Genomic DNA, 16616 nt, shown 5'->3' with positions numbered 1-16616 from the left:
AGGACAAGGGAAATGTTTGTGTCATAGTAGCCCTGATGATTCCCGGGGTTGGTTCTCTCTGCAGTCCCCCTTCTGGGGAACTCACTGTTTCTTGGCTCTCATTTCAATGTAGTCTTCAGAGATGCCTACCCAGGGCTTCCCTAGAGCCAGGCCCCTGACTGCCAGATGCATTCCAAATCACAGCTATCAGTATTTGCCCAGGCAGGCAGTGGGCACCTGGATGTGTCCTGGAGACTGAGCAGGTGTGATTTCAGAGAGTGGCTATGTGTGCAAGGTGTGTCTGCTGGTGCAGACAGGGTACCTGCCTATCAGATGCACCAGTGTTTGGAAATCCCTATCTGTCCACAGAACTTTGAAGCCCACTAGGTTCCTGAGGGCTGCCTTTGTGCTCAGGTGGCAAGCCAGGCTCCCTGGTTGGGTGGATGCTGCCACCTGGTGGTCAGGCTGGGGTTATGCCCTCTGTGTGTCTAGGGGTGTCACAGGATGGCATGCATGGACAGGGTTAGGCTTGCTCATGTCAAGCCTATGTCTCCAGGAATCTGTCCTCAAAGTCAGGCCCTAAGGGTGTGTGAGAGAGCAGAGTTCCACCAGTCTGTGACATCTGACCAGTAACTCAACCTCGTCCTAGGTGAACCCTGCTGAGATGAAGGTCAGGGCAGAACAGTGGATCTTGTTGGTTCCCTGGGTCTCCATTCTGGAGCCCTTCAAACCTTTTCTAAGACTCAGACCATGCAAGCCACTCCGCTGAGCATCACCAGCCCAAACACTACTAGTGAGGGCCCTGTATGGTCAAACCCCTTCCCTGCCCCTCCCTGCTTCTGTTTATACCACCCTATCCACACTTCTCTGTTTTCCTAAATCCATCTTAGAGGATTCCTATCCCCCCTCAGTCCCTCTTGGGTCCTGCTTTACGTGTCCCCACAACTTTGGTTTGGTCCATAGTGTACAGTGGCCCTGGGAAATGACCATCAAAGCAAATGCTTCCCGAGCCACATATGGGCTCCAGGGAGAAGCAGGAGCAAGGACAGATACCACAGAGACAAGAGGTTTCTGCGAAAATAGTGGGAATATATTTGAAAAGACGAATTAGCTGTGACTTTAACAGTACGACCTCAGGGGCCCCCTGCCCACGTCTTTATCCATTGGAAAGAGGCATTCTGAAAGACCCCAGCACCTTTTACGGAGGCCGTTCGGGCCTGGTTTGGTCTTGTTTAAAATGCCAAAATAAAACCTTTTGACACTCACATTGCACCCAAGCTAAAAACTACACAACCAAACAAGCCAGGAATCTCTAAGACTCCCTAGGAGAAAGGGGAAGCGTCTCCTCCTGCCCATTTTGATACACAACGCTATATTGGCAGGTGTGTAGTAGGCAGGCTCATGCCAGTGCACAAACCACACCCACAGCCCAGCCTCGAGGGTCCCTTCACTGCTGGGACCCTGGGACCGGAGCTCAACAAGGGAGACCTGTGAGGCTCAATACCTGGGCTGTAGCCTCCCTGGCTAGGTCTCCCCACCTTAATTATCCCGTGTTTCAAATAAGACTAGGGAGCTTGTATTCACATTACAGCAAGGGAATAGCACCAGAACCTTTGGATCAGGCTTTCTGGGACCTAGAGACAGAGCCCCATAGGGGAGGAAGGCACTCAGAAGGGGCCATACGGCTGAGGGATCCATTGGGCACTGGCCAAGGTGCTGCTTTCTCTGCATTCCCTCTTGGAGCCCAGTCCCTGGGGGCAAGGTGCTGGAAACATCTGCAGTGCAGTTGGAGGCCAGCATGACTTTGTGGTTGGGAGGATGGTCCTGTCGCGCTCTCAAGGACCAGGTGGCTCAGAAATGGCCCAAGTAGAGAACATGGTCCTCTCCCATGTGACTTCTAAGGTCACTTTGGAATCTTAGCAACAGCAGCAAGACAATGCAGCTGTCACTGTTTGGCTGACTGCCTCACTGTGCTTTCCTGCTAGGCGATGGGGGACCTTGTGCAAACCTTCAAATACGAGTTTGACAGCCCAAGGCACCTGGCCAACAGGACATGGTGGCAGTGATGGGTTGTGAGCTGCTTTCTTCAAGTACTTGGTACCAAGAAAGCAGGTGCGTGATGTCCGGGGGAGTGGGGTGGGTGAGTCTGGTCCTTCCCTCAACCTTCGCCTTCCAGCACAAAGCCCTGTTTGCAACAGCACAATGAGCTCTCTAATCTGGTGGAGAATCTGTGGGAAGTCGGGGGCAGAGAAGCAGACAGAGTGGTCTCAAACTGGCTGCCTCTCACTCCGAAGGCCAGACAGGAGCCCATCAGCTGGGCTCCCAGGCATCCGCTCTTGTAGTTACTGGGAATTGTCTTTCTTTAGAGGGATTTTGAAGCTGGTCAGTTTCTGCCCAAACAGCTGGCTGAGGAGGTCGCTCTGGGCCTCTGCAGTCCGGTGGTCTCGGGGCTCCATGTGTTCAACACCATAGACAGCTCTGACCCTTTTGTAGGGTCTGGACAGGGGTCTTGCCTGGGGGAATGGGTCCTTTTCAGAAGTGTGGCCCAGGTCCCCTTTCTTCTGTGATGGCGGCTGTGGCCTTGTCCTGCCGCTCTGGTTACCGGGTCTGGGCTTATCAGGGAGAACTTGACTGGGAGTTGCTTGCTTCCGAGGGGCCCTGGATGACTTGTCAGGGGCTGAGGGGGCTCTCCCCATGCTTCCCAGGCTTCCATGCCTGGCCAGTCCCAGGGCCTGACCCATTCTCTTTTTCTCATTGTTTTCTCTTTTCTCCCTGGGACTTGAATGCACTTGGACCCCCTGATGATCAGCTTCTCTGGGGCCCCTGGCACTGCCCTTGGTGTGGGTTTGAGGTGGGGGCTGCTCAGGGGTGGAGCTCCCCCAGCTAGGACAGCTGGGCTCAGTGGGGGTCGAGGCCATCTCGCTCTGGAGCTGCCCACTGGTTGGCTGGGGCTGGCTGCCACCCCCTGTCTGAGTACCAGACTGTAGACCCTCAGTGCCCTGAGAGTTGGGTCTCAGTTTAGCTTTAGAAGTGCTGGGTTTTACCTTATCCTCAGGACTCTGGGCCAGCTCTCCAGATGCTGGGGTCCCCATCCCTATAGGTTTTCTTGGTGGTGCTGATAGCTTCAGTGCTTTGCTGGGGGGCGCTGCTGATCTGTGCTTGGAAGAACTCAAGCAGGCCCCTGGTTTGGTGGCATTTCCCTTCTGGGAGGGAACCTCTATTCTCCCCTCAGGTACTATGTGGTGCGTGATCATTAGCCTCTCCTTCTGGAGCTTGGAGGGGTCTCCCGGGGAATAGCCAGGGGCACACTTGCCTCGGGTGCCTGGGCTCCTGTGTTTTCCCGAGAACAGGTGAAGGGCTTTCTTTTCGCTTGGGGGAGTTTGCCATTTACGTGGCTCAATGCTGCCTAAGGAAGCCTCATTTTCTACTTTCTCCGGGGCTCCGTCCAGCTTACAGCCACCTGCACCTTCTGCTGAGGCAGCCGAGAAAGGAGACAGAGACGGAGGTGGAAGGTCCTGGCCATTCAATGGTGGGTTGTTCCCCTTCAGTGAGTGGTCTGCCTGGTCCACAGGCCTCTCTTGAGAACTGGGCTGGTCCAGGCTGGGGCTAGGTGCTGTCTCTGAACAGATCAGGGGTAGTGCAGGGAGGCAGCCATCACTTGGAGTAGGGCTGCTTGTGGATAGGACTCTGTCAGTGCTGGGCTTAGAGGGGCTGGAGGACGCCACCACCCTGTGCTGCTTGCTGGGTAGCACATCCTGGGGGACCTGGGTCTTCCTCCCAGGAACCCCTGGCCGCCTAACACTTCTGAGTGCAAAGGGGGGCTGGCCGCTCCTCAGGTGCTTGTCCATGTGTCTGTCAAACTGCTCCTTCTTGGCAAAGGTGTAGTTGCAGGAGCTGCAGACAAAGGACCTCCTGATGACGTGCATGACATTGGCGCAGAGCTCACAGGCATAGAGAGGCATGTGTGGTAGTTCCCTCTCCTCTTTCACCCCGTGGGTCAGGCCCAGGTGCACCCTCAGCTCCCAGTGCTCAGGGTAGACCTGTGGGCACTGGGGACACAGGTAGACGCGCTGTAGGCTGTGCACCGCCAGGTGGCGCTGCAGCTTGAAGGGCTTGGGGAATTGCTTTCCACAGTGGTGGCAGTCCCGGGATAGGTCCTTGCAGTCCTCATGCACTGGGACCGCTTGGAGCAGAGACTCACTGTGGGACCAAGGGTCTGGGGATGGGGTTGGGGGCGTCTTGGCAGAGCCAGAGCAGATGATAGAGCTGCCGGTCAGAGCGGATGGCAAGGCACCATCTTGGCTGGGAGTGACTGAGGCGGGCACCTTGTGCTTCACCCTCCTCCTTGGGATTTTCTTCCCTGCTTCTCCTTCCTGCTCAGATGCCTCCCTGCTGGCCTTGCCAATTGAGTGCTTGGTCCTCTGGGCTTTAGGTGTTTGCTCCACAATGCTGTTCAGGAAGTGTGTGAGAGTGCTCTCCTCTTCCAAGCACCCTGGCAGGTCTCCCAGGGCTCGCCGTGCCTGTCCATTTCGGGCGAAGCGGGCTGCATGCTCCCGCAGGTGCTGGTTGTACATCCAGACATCGGCCACTTCCTTCAGGCACATGCCGCAGGCCCATGGCCCTGCCTTGCCCTGCACATGCTTCTCCCACAGGTGCTCCCGAAGAAGCTCCCGGGAGCTGAACCTGCGCTCCACGCACATGTAGCAAGTGGGGGGTGGGGAGGGGCTGTGTGCCAGCTTGTGTAGATCCAGCTCACCCAGGCTGTGGAAGCGCTGGAAACATACCTTGCACTTGTGAGAGGCCCTCCTGCCCTTCACTGGCCGGTCTCTACCTTTGGCTCCTCTGGCCCTGGCAGCTTCCTCCATTCTTTTGTTTGGAGGCCCCTGTGAATTTGCTGTGCCCTGGAAATCTAAGATACCTGGGTTGGGGAGGTCAGCAAGGTCATCACAGGGTCCTAGAAAGCACAGATCTTGTAAGTCTAGCTGGGTGCCAAGCACCTCAAAGTCTTTAATGTAAAGCGGGGGCAGGCTGGCATTTCCGGGAAGCCTAACATCATGTTCTCTTTCTAGGTTAGGGGGCTCCGGGCTCATGTCTCCAAGGGAAGAGGGTGTTTCACAGGCAGGGCTACACAGCTCCAGGTCTCGCCAGGCTGCTGGGACCATGTGCAGCTGGGGGATGGCCTCGGACCACTCATCCAGGTTCTCGTTGAAGCAGGAAGGCGCCTCCTCCATATAGCCGGCCTCCCTGTTGGACTCCAGGGCCCACAGGCTGAAGCTGGGGGTCCAGGGGTCAAGGCCAGGTGCCTTACTACTCAGGAGCCCATCTAGGAGGAGAGACTCAGGCAAACTCATGGCTTCATCATCCCACAGGTCCTCTTCCTCACGGGACAGGCAGAGAGAGCCTGAGTCACTGAGATCTGTGGGCAGGCGTGTGGAGAAGAGTGAGGCATTGGCTACCACCTCAGTGCTGGGCTCCTTTGGTGGTGGGTGCTTTGGTCCTTTGCAACGCTTCCCGTAGACACGTAGGTTCTTCTTTTGAGTAAGGCGGCCATCCATGGGGAAGAGCTGAGAGAAGGATGTCTCATCATCAAACAAGTTTGGAGGCTCCCTTTGACCTGGGCTGGGGGCTTCAGGAGTGGTGCCCTTGGACTCCAGAACTCCACTCTGGGTTTCTGGGCCACTGATAGGACCCCGGGGGCAGTTGCTGATGGCGCTGTCCACTTCAAGACTGTGTGTGCTGTCAGGCAAATCGGATGTCCCCTTCCCAATGCCTCCATCTGACCTACCTTCGGCTCCACTGCTGTCCTCTGCAGGCTGGCTCTCAACAGCCTGGGATGGTTCTCCACTAATAGCCAGTGCCCCGGCCTCTCCTGGTCCCCAGAACCATTGTGCCCAGGCTGCCTTCTGTTCCACTGGATGTTCCCCCTCTATCAAGCCTTGACAGATTCGCCACTCTTGGGGGGTCTTCTGTACTGGCATCTCTTCTGTACACAGGGGCCCTGTGTCCATGTCTGCAGCATCTCCCAGAACTCTGGGCCCTACTGTGGGGGATTCTCCCTTAGGCGAGAAGCTCAGAGGGATGAGATGATCACCACAGGAGGCTGATGGATCTGAGAAGTCCCTGTCTGAAGTCACCTGGGCAGTATCTCCAGGACCGCGCTTCTCCCTCCTCATTCTCAGCTTTCCCCCTTTCCTGTTGGATTTTCTCTCTGAATGGCTGGGGGAATCAGCAGGCTCTCTACCTCGTCTCTGGCCTCTCATTTCTCCCTGGTTGGGAAGGAGCTGGTCTTCTTGCCACCCATCCTGTCTTCTAGGCTTTGAGGCTGGAATCTTTGTACCCTTTCCTTGTTCAGTCAGGCCTGGGGTGTGTGGCTGCTGGTTGAGAGGACTGTCTGTTGTCCTGGGTCCCTCAGATTTCTCACTAGTCACCTTCAACCTCTCAGGACCCATGGTGGCCTCTGGTGTTGTAGAAGCCTGGAGGGAAGGTGGCCCAGAAGAGTGGCCAGGACCCAGGGGTGAGTGACTTGGTCTCCCTTTCCCAAGCGCCTTGCAGGTTTTCTTCCCAGGGGTCTGGCATACTTGGGTCACGGAATCTGGAGGCTGGCAAGCTGGCGGGATCATGGGGCTCAGCTGGGAGCTAGCCTCCTTTTGTGGCCGGTGCTTCCTGGCTTTGTGCCGGCTTAGGCCTGCTCTGGAGAGGAAAGAAGCTGAACAGAGTTCGCAGGTCATGGGTAGCCCAGCTGGGGTCTTCTCTGTAGGCACTGGCTTCTTCTTCAAGCCTCGGGGCCTCCGTTTCGACTCTTGGGGACTGAAGGGGCCTTTCTGAGGAGAACGATGAGAGGCACCAATGCAGTGTTGAGATTTGGACCTGAAGTCAGTGGCTGTGCAGCTCAGAGAGGCTGCCAGGGTCAAGTGGAGTCCTATAGGCACTCTTCGGGCACTGGCTCTGGGTACCTTGGTCACATCACAGCGTCTTGCTCTGGGTGTTCTTGGGTTGTCCTGATCCTCCATACTGGCTGCTGCCTCATCTTCTTGGCAGATCTGAGAGTCTGGTTCTGTAGTCCCCAGGATGGCGAGGTCTGTGGGCACAGCTATAATGCTGTGGCTTTCCCTGTGGCCAGGGCAGGGTGTGCTGCTCTGGGGCCCTAAGAAAGGGTCCTCGAAATATGTCCTTTCTGGGCTGCTGAGAGGTGGGATTCCCATGCAGTGGGGGTCTGGCACCTCCGGTCTCTCATCTGAATCTAGGTCATCTTTGGTGGGAATGCTGGTCAGGGGGGCAGCTTTGATGGTTATTTTGGGGGAGCTGGGACCCCCTGGGGGAGGAGCAGTGGCATGGGCAGGAGATGTCCTCAGCTCCTCTTTTCCAGACTCTTCTAATGTTCTTACTGTGATGCCTTTGGGGCTGTCCCTGTCAAGCATTACAGGGTCTGAGAAACCGATGGGGCCAAGTGTGCCCGAGGGAGGGTCTTTGGGACTGCTGGTTCCCAAAAGTGAGTGGTGGGATAAAGCCTCTTCAGAGCCACAGTGGCTTGTTGTCAGTGATGTAGGAGTTAGGGGCCCAACATCTTTGGTGGCTTGGCCATGACTACCCTGTCCCAGAGGTGCCAAGACAGGATAGGCTGGCTGATGGTAGGGGCTGGGTAGGTCTCTATAGGAGGAATTTGCTGGTGGCCCAACAGGCTTGACTTTGGCCCCAGGATCTTCCTGGGGTAGGGGCTTAAGGTCATCGGGAGTAGGTGTGGCTAGGGAGATGGCTGAGAGGGCACAAGTAGCCAGGTCCCTATTGGAAGGGGCTGGACTCTCCTGGCTAAACAGCAGCTGGGGGCTGGATGCCCTCTCTGGGCTTCTCTGTGCAGGCCCCATCTGGAGAGGGAATGCAGTCAGGATGGAAACCGAGGCTGTGCCATCAGGGTGGGTGGGGCTTGTGGAGGGCAGTGCTTGCCTCCTAAAGCCCCGGGCTGCTCTGTTCCCCTGACGTGCCCCTCTGCTCCTGGCCGGCCTAACTTCCAAATGGGCCCTGACCTTGGTGAGTGTGTCTGGGTTCCCCAGGCTCCTCCGGTTATTTGGCCGACGTCTGTTAGCTTGACCTCGGCCCTTGGTCTTTTCAGATTGACCTGGTGAGCCCAGATGTCCATCTGCCTTGGACCTCAGCTGCTTTCGGATGTCTGTAGCTAGAGCTGACATCTTTATAGCCCCTGATGAGTCCCTTTTCACACTGGCCTCCAAGGGGTCCCCAGGCTGAAGGCCTTGGGTATTGTCTTCACTTTTGGCTCTAGCATCCAGGACCTGGAGCAGAGGAAAGGAGCAGCAGGCTGGTTCCTGGGGCCTCTGTCCAAGGGGGGCACTGGCCACCCAAGAAGGATCTGGCATGGAATGGGACCAAGCCTTGTCACTCTGGAAGGTGGATAGTGGAGAGGCCCCTGCAAGTACAGACTCACCCGTGAAGCCAGGATCCTTTGCAATGGGGTTGGTAAGCATAGTTCCTATGGGACTCCCTGCTTGGCCCTCAAGGTGTTCCTTAGAGTCGTGGCTGGGACTAGCACTTGGAGGGGAGGGGACACCCTCATCACTTTTAAGCATCGAGTTGGGCTCTAGGGCCAGATAGGCATTGGGGCTGTTGAATCCTTCTGGTGCAGAGGAACCTGGGCAGGGCTCTTGGGTCTCACATGGGTCTGGAGAATGCCCTCTTGTATGTTCACTGGGAAGCAGCAGTGAGACATTCTCCTGTGTCCCAGAAGCTTCACTATTTTTAGAAAACAAAAGCTCATGGTTTGGACTATACTTGGCTAAACTCTCAGCATGTAGCAAGAGTGCCTGTTGCTTGCTGGAGTCAGGCAGATGGTCACTTAGGGGGTCCTGCCTGTCTGGGTTGGAGATGTGGGCCTCTGGCACTGTCTGAAAACTGAGGCTGAAACCTGCAGGACAGAGAGGAGCCCCAGGACCAGGGTCTTCTTGGGTACCCGGGGGAGATGCTGCTTTGCTTGTGTGGCAGGAGGCTATGTAGGACCACTGTTTTGGGGGGTTCCCAAGGGCCCCTTCCTGCTGTGAACTTGATCCTTCAAGACCTGTAAGGTTGGCTGCTGAGAGGATGTCTCTGTGGGGTGAGGTGGCCTGAGGTGTGGGCAGCAGGGAGGCCTGCCTTGGGCTTGAGTCCATCCTACCTTCATGTGCAGCTTCCTCAGGCCCTCCCAAGGCCCCCTGTGTACTCCCTTGCCCCTGTAGTTGGCTTTCTAATTCAGTTACCAACCTCTTGATCTCTAGTTCATCCTCGCACAGATTGCTCATAGGGGTAACACTACAGTCGCTTCCCTTTTCAGGCACAGGAGGAGGGCTGGGAGGTACCGTCGTCGTCTGTTCAAAGGGACACTTCTTGCTGAGTGCTTTTCCCTTGGAGAGGCCAGGAAAGGGGCCAGGCAGCACTGGAGACACTTCCTCCAGCAGCAAGAATGAGGGGTACAGGGGGTCTGTCAGAGGTTTCTTAGGGAGAGGGTCAGCACACACCAGTGGTACGTGGGTGACCCTGTTTGCAGACAAGCTGTCGTAGAGCGGTGGGTCAAATCCATCCTCAGGCAGCCCTGCAAACAGGGATGTGGACTCCAAGGTCAGTGGTGAATGCACCTTGCCTGGGTCTGTTTCAACTGGGTAGGGTGGATTCTTTGGTGGTGTTGACTCAAGAGTCTCCATACTATCCTGGCCAAGGTAGCAGCTGGGGGCAGGCAATGTGTCCGTAGTTAAAGGCTTAGAGCACAAATCTTCAGGGAAGCAGTTAGCTAGCTCCTTGGATCCAAGGAACAGTTCACAGGGGGTGTCACTGTTAGGCAGGGGTCCTCCTTCGGCAGCTGGACACTCTATAGAGTGTTTGTCACAGTGGTCAGGGTCACAACCAGAACCAGAGTTCTTGAAGGCCGGGATTCTAGATTCAGTGTGGAAAGCATCTGCCACCTTATCAATGGGTGCCAGGCACCCTCCAGGCTGGGAAGAAGAGGAGTCTTCTCTAGTGTGCAAACTGGGGCACTGCATGTACCCAGAAGTATCCAGCAGAGAGCCTGCATCTGGTGCTGGCATGCTCTTTCCTGATAGTGTTTCAGGGTGGCTTCCCGATGGCCAGGGGCTGCCAGCCTGTGGTGGGACTGAAGCGGTGGGTCTGGGGCTCTCCCCACCACAGCTAGCTAGAGAACTGGACCTCTCTTTGAGTTCTGTGGTGTCACGGTGTAACTCAGCAGCAACATTGACCTCCTCAGGGAAGCCCAGAACTGCATGATTTTCCTTTTGAGTCTTGGTGGTGATGAGGACCTGTGGAGGATGCTTTGGGGATACTGTGGGGTGATCAGTCTGCTCAGGGCCTCTTTCCACAGGGACTTCTCTGGCATCCAAGCTCTGCAAGAGGCTGGGTGTTCTCTTTGGAGTCAGGGAGCCCTCATTTTCACCAGCCTCCTGCCTCACAACCTTTCTTGGGTCCTGGGCCAAATCTTCTTTCTTTCTCTTCTTGCCTTGGCGCCACCGGTGGCGGCTGTGGCGGGAACAGTCTTGGATGGGAACCCCCGCATCCTGCTGTTGCGCATCACCCTCTTCCTCAGATTCAGAGGCACAGTCTTGCCCCTTAAGCCTGCCCTTCTGGGTGCTAGGTGGTCTTGCAGGTAACAGAGAGTCATGGGAGACCTGGCCACGTGGTGTCTGCCGCCTGTGGCACCTGTTTTTCTGCTGTACTATCTTGTGGATGAGCTCCTTGCTCCAGGAGCCGCCTCGCCCCCTCCTTTTCCTGGGGTCCTTCCCAGAAGGCAGTTGCAAGTGCTTGGAGCTCCTGGTCTCTTTAGAGGTGGCTCTAGGGATGCTGTGGTCTGCATGAGCATAGACCTTGCGAGCCTGGCTTCTACGGTCCTGGGGCCGGGGCCGCTCAGCACTGTGGCCCTTCTTCCTTGGCCTTAGGCAGATGGCTCTGGCAGAGTTGTTAGTACCCTTGGTCACACCTGGCTCTTTCCGAAACAACTTGAATTGCTTCCCTCTCCTCTGCTGCCTGACCAGGGTGGTTGCATCTGCTTCTGCAGATGCCAAGCCCAGGGAGCGGGTTTTGGGCCTGTTTCGGGCTGGGCAGCCCCTGTCTCCAGTGCAGGGAGCTTGGGGTTCTGATATGACAACTCTGGATGGGAGTTGGGGCTGGATAGCATTCTTGGGAGTTGCTCCCACCTGTGTGTTGAGAGAATGCCCAGCACTGGGCCCCCTGGAGCCTGAAGGCTCCTCATCAGCAAAGACATCAATGAAGCTGCTGTCTATCTCAGGGTTGTCTGACTGGTACTCCATGCCATTGAGTGCCTCGGTGATAAGCCTGTCCAGCTTGGCATCATCTTCCATGTCAAGGTCTGAGGTGGGGAGTGGGAAGGGGGTAACAGCCAGGCCGGTGGGCAGGAAGCTTGTTCTCAGGGAGTCATCCTTGCTGTCCCCCTGATCATCTCTGGTTAGCAGGAAGGGGGCAGCCTGGTTGTGTTCAAGCAAGCCTGAGTGTGCATCGGTGGGTGCCTTTGAGGTGGTGGTGGGTGTGGAGAGCCCTGGGGGCTGTACTGAGCCATCCTTGGTCTTGGCTAGCAGCAGGCTGCAGAATGGTCGGTGTTCCAGGAAGGCTGCCAGGCTGCTATAGTTCCGATCACACTGTCTGCAGGTCAGCAGTACATCTAGCTGGTCCAGGCTGGCGCTGCTCAGGGAAAAGTGCTGGGCAGAGTATGGTGGTGGCTCTGGAGGAAATCCCTGCAACCTGTCTCTGCCCAGTGAGGGGCTCTTGTGGGGAAATGGGGCTCCCTCCAGGCTCTTGAAGGCATCCTCAGCTCCTGGCCCCTCTGTGGGGAGAGGGAAGACTTTGGCCGACTCTGACTGGTAACATGTGGGGATGGTGTGTGTGGGCTCTGGGGAAGGGAAGGGGCTGCTGGTCTCCTGGGAGTGGGTGGGGGGCAGGAAGAAGGCTGAGGACCTGAGGGGTCCAGGTTGCTGGCTGTCCTCAGAGCTGGGGTTGGCTGGGCTACTGGATGGTGGTGACAGGGATGAACAGGTACTGCTGCTGGCTGTGTTGGTGGCAGGGGAGGGAAGAGGGGACTCACTAGGAGAGGCTCCCATCACCCTGGGTGGGGGCAGGCTGAGGGCCCCTTGAGGTGACACCTGGGATTGGGTTCCCCCAAAGAACAGGGGCTGGGTCCCAGGGTCCTTTAGCCCACCATAGGCTAGCAACCTCGGGGAACTGCTTGGCTGACCTGGGCTGCTCCTGAGAGCTGACAGCGTCTCCCCAGGCCTGGGGATTGTATTCAAAGCACCCAGGGCTCCCTGGCTGTCCCCCTGCCACTCAGAAGACCCCCTGGGGAATGTCAGTCGGCTCAGCACCCCCATTTGGTGGGAATTTGGCCCAGGGGTTGTAAGCACCGGGGACCAGGGCAGGGGGGGACTTTGGGGAAGGCAGAGCTGCTGGCCTTCAAAGAAGGCAGGTCTGGCAGCAACTGCCGGGTTTAGGGTGGATGTGGGGTAAGAAGCTGCTGAGGAATCCCACAACTGGGGCAGATGGGTGGGTAGTGGCCCAGGGGCAGGCAGCTCTGTGTCCAGAGGCATTGGGCTGGTACCCACCCCATTAACTCCATACCCTTGCCCCGGAAAGTGCCTCTGAGGTGGAGGATTTGGGGGACCCTGGGGACTCCCCAGCCCATCATGAATTGGAGAGGGCCCTTCAGGAAGGCCTTTGGTCAGGCTCTTGTGCAAACTGTCATGGAAGGGACTAGGGACCAAGTGAGCAGCACCGGGTGGGGAGAGGGCACCTCCAAGATCACTGGGAGTGTTGACTCCCCCCGACTGGCCTGGGTTGCATGGCAGGGATGGGTAGGCAGGGTTCGTATCCAGGGCCTCCTCAGTCCATGCTGCCAGGGGCTGGTGGAAGGTGTACAACACTGTCTCAGCTGCTTGTTCATGTTGGGCCATTTCTATGGGGAAGGGGTAGGGAACAGAGACCCCCTGGGGGCTGCTAGGCCGGTTGCCTTCAGGGAAGGGCTTGGGCTCTGCAGAGGGGACCCCAAAATTAGCACCTGGGAAGCTGTTTTCAGCAGCAGGAGGCCAGGAGTTGGTCCCAATGGCCTGGACGTTAGGGCCAGAAGCAGGCCTATGGGGGCTGGTGCCACTTCTCTGGGGGGCCCTCTGGGGCAAGGGCCCAGGGGTGGCACTTGGTGAGGTACAGTTGGTGGAGGTAAAGCTGGAAGGGGCCTCCTGAAAGCACCTTTGGGAGCCATTCTCTTCTGGGGAGGGCAGGGCCTCGGCCCTTGGGATGCTGGGCCTGCGGCGGGCTCTGGTCTTTTGGACCCGAGAAGCCTTGGTCTCCGACACCTGGGGGCCTTCATGCTGTAGGTCCTTAGGTGGCTCATCCAGGATGCATCTGATCCTTGAAGTGCTTAGGTCGTGGAGCTGTGGGCGACTGCTCTCCATCCTGCTGGCCAGCCATGAGTAAGCTTGTACAGAGCTCTGTCCTGCTGGGGCCTGTGTTCTCAGTAGCTGGTCCTCTGGCTTCACCTCTTTGGCCAGACTTAGCCGGGCTTCAAGGGAACACTGGGCCTGGGCCTTGTTGCTTTCATCTCTCATGTCCTGGGTGGTCCTGCTGGCAGAGCTGTGGTCCTTGAGCGGGTGCTGAGAGGGGCACCCCAGGCCGCTGGCAACTTGGCAGGGCTGCAAGTCTCTGGGCAGAGTTGGGGGCCGCTCTCCTGGCATGGCCCCACTGTCCCGGGTGCTAGGAGGAGGCAGTGGTTGGCGGAGGATCCCAGGTAATGGGCTGGGAGGCCATCCTCACCCCCTGGTGGGGCTCAGGGAAGCCTATGCTCATGTTCCTGTGTGGAGCCTGCAAGGAAAGGACACAAATGAGTTCATGGTGGCTGGATCTTGGTGGGGAGACAGGGAGCCCATGCTGGACTTGGAAGCCTCCTATGGAGACTGCGTCTAGGTCAGAAGCAGCAATCACTTGTGTGGCTGTCACAGAAGCCCCTGTCTTAGAAAAGAGGGTGACAGGCTCAGAGAGCAGGGTCCCTGACAAATGGAGCCTGACAAATGGGGTATTAGGGAGGTATGGTGGAAAGTGGAGGGAGAAATGGGAAAGGGAGAGGGGTCTGAATATCAGAGAAGACCACTTGCCTCTGCAGAGGAGTCCCAATAGCTACCTGCTGGGCAGGAAAAGCCCCACTAATTTAGAACATGGCCTGTCCCACATTTTCAGGGTAGATGGAGTTCCAGTGTCCACCAGCAGTGGGCAGTATACCACTCATGTCGGGAAGCAACCACAGAAGACCAGAGAGCAGGGTAGATTTGGTTGGGGTTGGGGGAACAGGATGGGACAACACAGGACTTCATCTACCACATCTAGGTTCCTCTCCAGCCTACCTACCTGGAGGAAGGCCTCCTTCCCTTTTCTGGTCTTCACTGTGATGGGCAACTGGGTCTTTGGGAAAGAATTGTTCATTGACTGGTTATGCAATGGGGCTGATGGTGTTAAAACCAGCACCTCAAGGCTGGGCGGTGGTGGCGCACGCCTTTAATCCCAGCACTCAGGAGGCAGAGACAGGAGGATCTCTGTGAGTTCGAGGCCAGCCTGGTCTCCAAGGAAAGGTGCACAGCTACACAGAGAAACCCTGTCTCAAAAAACCAAACCAAACCAAACCAAACCAAACCAAAACAAAACAAAAAACCAAAACCAAAACCAAAAAAAACAAAAACAACAACAACAACAACAAAAAACCCCACCACCACCACCAACAACAACAACCAAAACAAAACCCAGCACCTCACTGCTGAATGTGACTCCTTAGTCCTCACAGGGGCTCAGACAGAATTGCTTCTGTCACCTCTGACTATGGGTGAGGAACCCAGGCAACTTTCCCAAGGCCTCACCACTAGTGAAGGGAGTGGACCCTCCAAAGGGGTACCTCCCAGTCTTTTCCAGAACTCAACCATATCACTGGGGTCCAGAAACTCCCAGGGACTAGGTGGCAGGGGACATAAGCAGCCATAAGCTTCAGGGTCCTCCATGAAGCCCCTACCTGATGAGTGGCACTCCCATCTAAGAACAGGAGTCCTTGTTGGGGGCTGAGGAGGAGGTGGGGCTCCTAGTGAACCTCTTGGCTTCAGGAAGGCATCCTAGGGCATAACTGAGTCAATTGGTGGGTAGGTGGTGCGGGCCAGTCTACCACAGCTGTGCCCTAGCCACTACATACTCCAGGAGCTGTCAGAGCTGGTCTGCTAGGTCCAGGGGTCCCAGGTGATGCTGCCATCTACCCTGCTCAGAGCTATGGTTTCACACTGCCTGTCAGATGGCCTGGCTCAGGAGAAGGCCAGCCAGGTGGCATCCTCAATGATTGTCTGGGCAGGAGACAAGAGTGGTGTGCTGGGGTGGAGGGAGCCTCAGGGACAAGGCACCTCCTCCAGTCGGGGATATGGTTCCCCATATGCACTATAGCTAGGCTCATCACATACCTGGGGATCTGGAGCCCCTCACTGGGTTTCTGAACAACTGCCTGAGGAACAGGACCTTCTTGGCTGCAAAGAGAGGGGACAGTGTGTTAGAATTTGGGGTGCTCTGTCTCCTCCAGAGGATCCTTGCTTGTTCCTACGTGGCAGGGGAGCCCTAAGGGAGCTTACTGCTTCTCTCCAATGTGTCTTGAAGCAGAGAGAGCAAATGACAGCCCCACTGGTGGTGAGGGTGCTCCAAGCCATTCTGGCACAGCTACACTCTCGCTACTGTGCATCCCCAGAGCTGTCAGACCTGAGGCTTCTAGCCTGACCAAGGCCATGGCTGCAAACCACTTGTCAGCCCCCAAGAGCAGGTCTCGAAATGAGCATTCCCACCAGCATGCTCTGCTCCTGAGCATGCCTCCGCCCCTCGCTTGCTGTCACTGCATGTGAGCCCTGGTGCTCACCTACCCCAGGGCACTCCACAGAAAGATCTCATTAGTTTCCCCCCACCTGCCTGCCTCCAGGTCCAGATCCCTCAGAGATGCTGAGCAGCCTCTTACTTTGGCCTCTGCAGGTAGTCAAGGAGACCTGAAGGGGCAGCTTGCGGGACTCCTAATTTGGAGAGATGCTGCCCGTGTCGTCTTGAATATAGACAGGTGCTGCCAAGATGGCTGATCAAGTCATGGCACTTGCCACCATGCCTGATAACTCAAGTTTGATTCCTGTGACCCACATGGTGGAAGGAGAGAACTTCTACAAAAGTTGTCCCCTGACCTTCACACGTGTACTGTGGCATGTGCTCCTCCCCCCAAATAACAAACGAAATACATAAATGTAAAAAAAAGTAATAGTCAGGTGTCCTTTGACCTCATCCCTGTAGCCTAAACATAGCAACTTACTAAGGGACAGATCCTGGTGGCAGTGACGGTACTGGACTCTCCTATGCAGGCCACGCCCCAGCTCTCTGACTGCACACTTGGGGAATGACATAGAGTCTGGAAAGAAACCATGGCAAAGAGCTGAGGCCTTCCATGTGAGGAACCACCTAGGTAGTGGGCCTGGCTTCAGCCGAGGTCTCTAATGAGACTGTGACCACCAAGAGCACTGGGTTTCAACCTTGTGGGACACCAGCTGCACATACATTCCTGGTCCTAGAGATGCCCAGGCCCTAAGAACCTCTCT

General features: G+C 56.6%; 1 protein-coding gene across 1 annotated transcript; it reads right to left on the bottom strand.

The window, feature by feature from the left end:
- Positions 1-1126: 1126 nt before the first annotated feature.
- Positions 1127-13703, bottom strand: Znf469 (zinc finger protein 469). The gene has a single exon (XM_036186892.1). It carries the CDS (start codon positions 13701-13703, stop codon positions 2322-2324), a length of 11382 nt encoding a protein of 3793 aa, XP_036042785.1. The 3' UTR covers positions 1127-2321.
- Between the last annotated feature and the right edge of the window lie 2913 nt (positions 13704-16616).

The sequence above is a fragment of the Onychomys torridus genome, chromosome 5 (genome assembly GCF_903995425.1).
Source record: "Onychomys torridus chromosome 5, mOncTor1.1, whole genome shotgun sequence".
NCBI classification, from domain to species: Eukaryota; Metazoa; Chordata; class Mammalia; order Rodentia; family Cricetidae; genus Onychomys; species Onychomys torridus.
This window is presented reverse-complemented; position numbering and strand designations above follow the sequence as displayed.

What these genes read in the sequence shown, in the direction of transcription:
- Znf469 (XM_036186892.1), bottom strand. Translation starts at nt 13,703, where the DNA reads ATGCCAGGAGAGCGGCCCCCAACTCTGCCCAGAGACTTGCAGCCCTGC.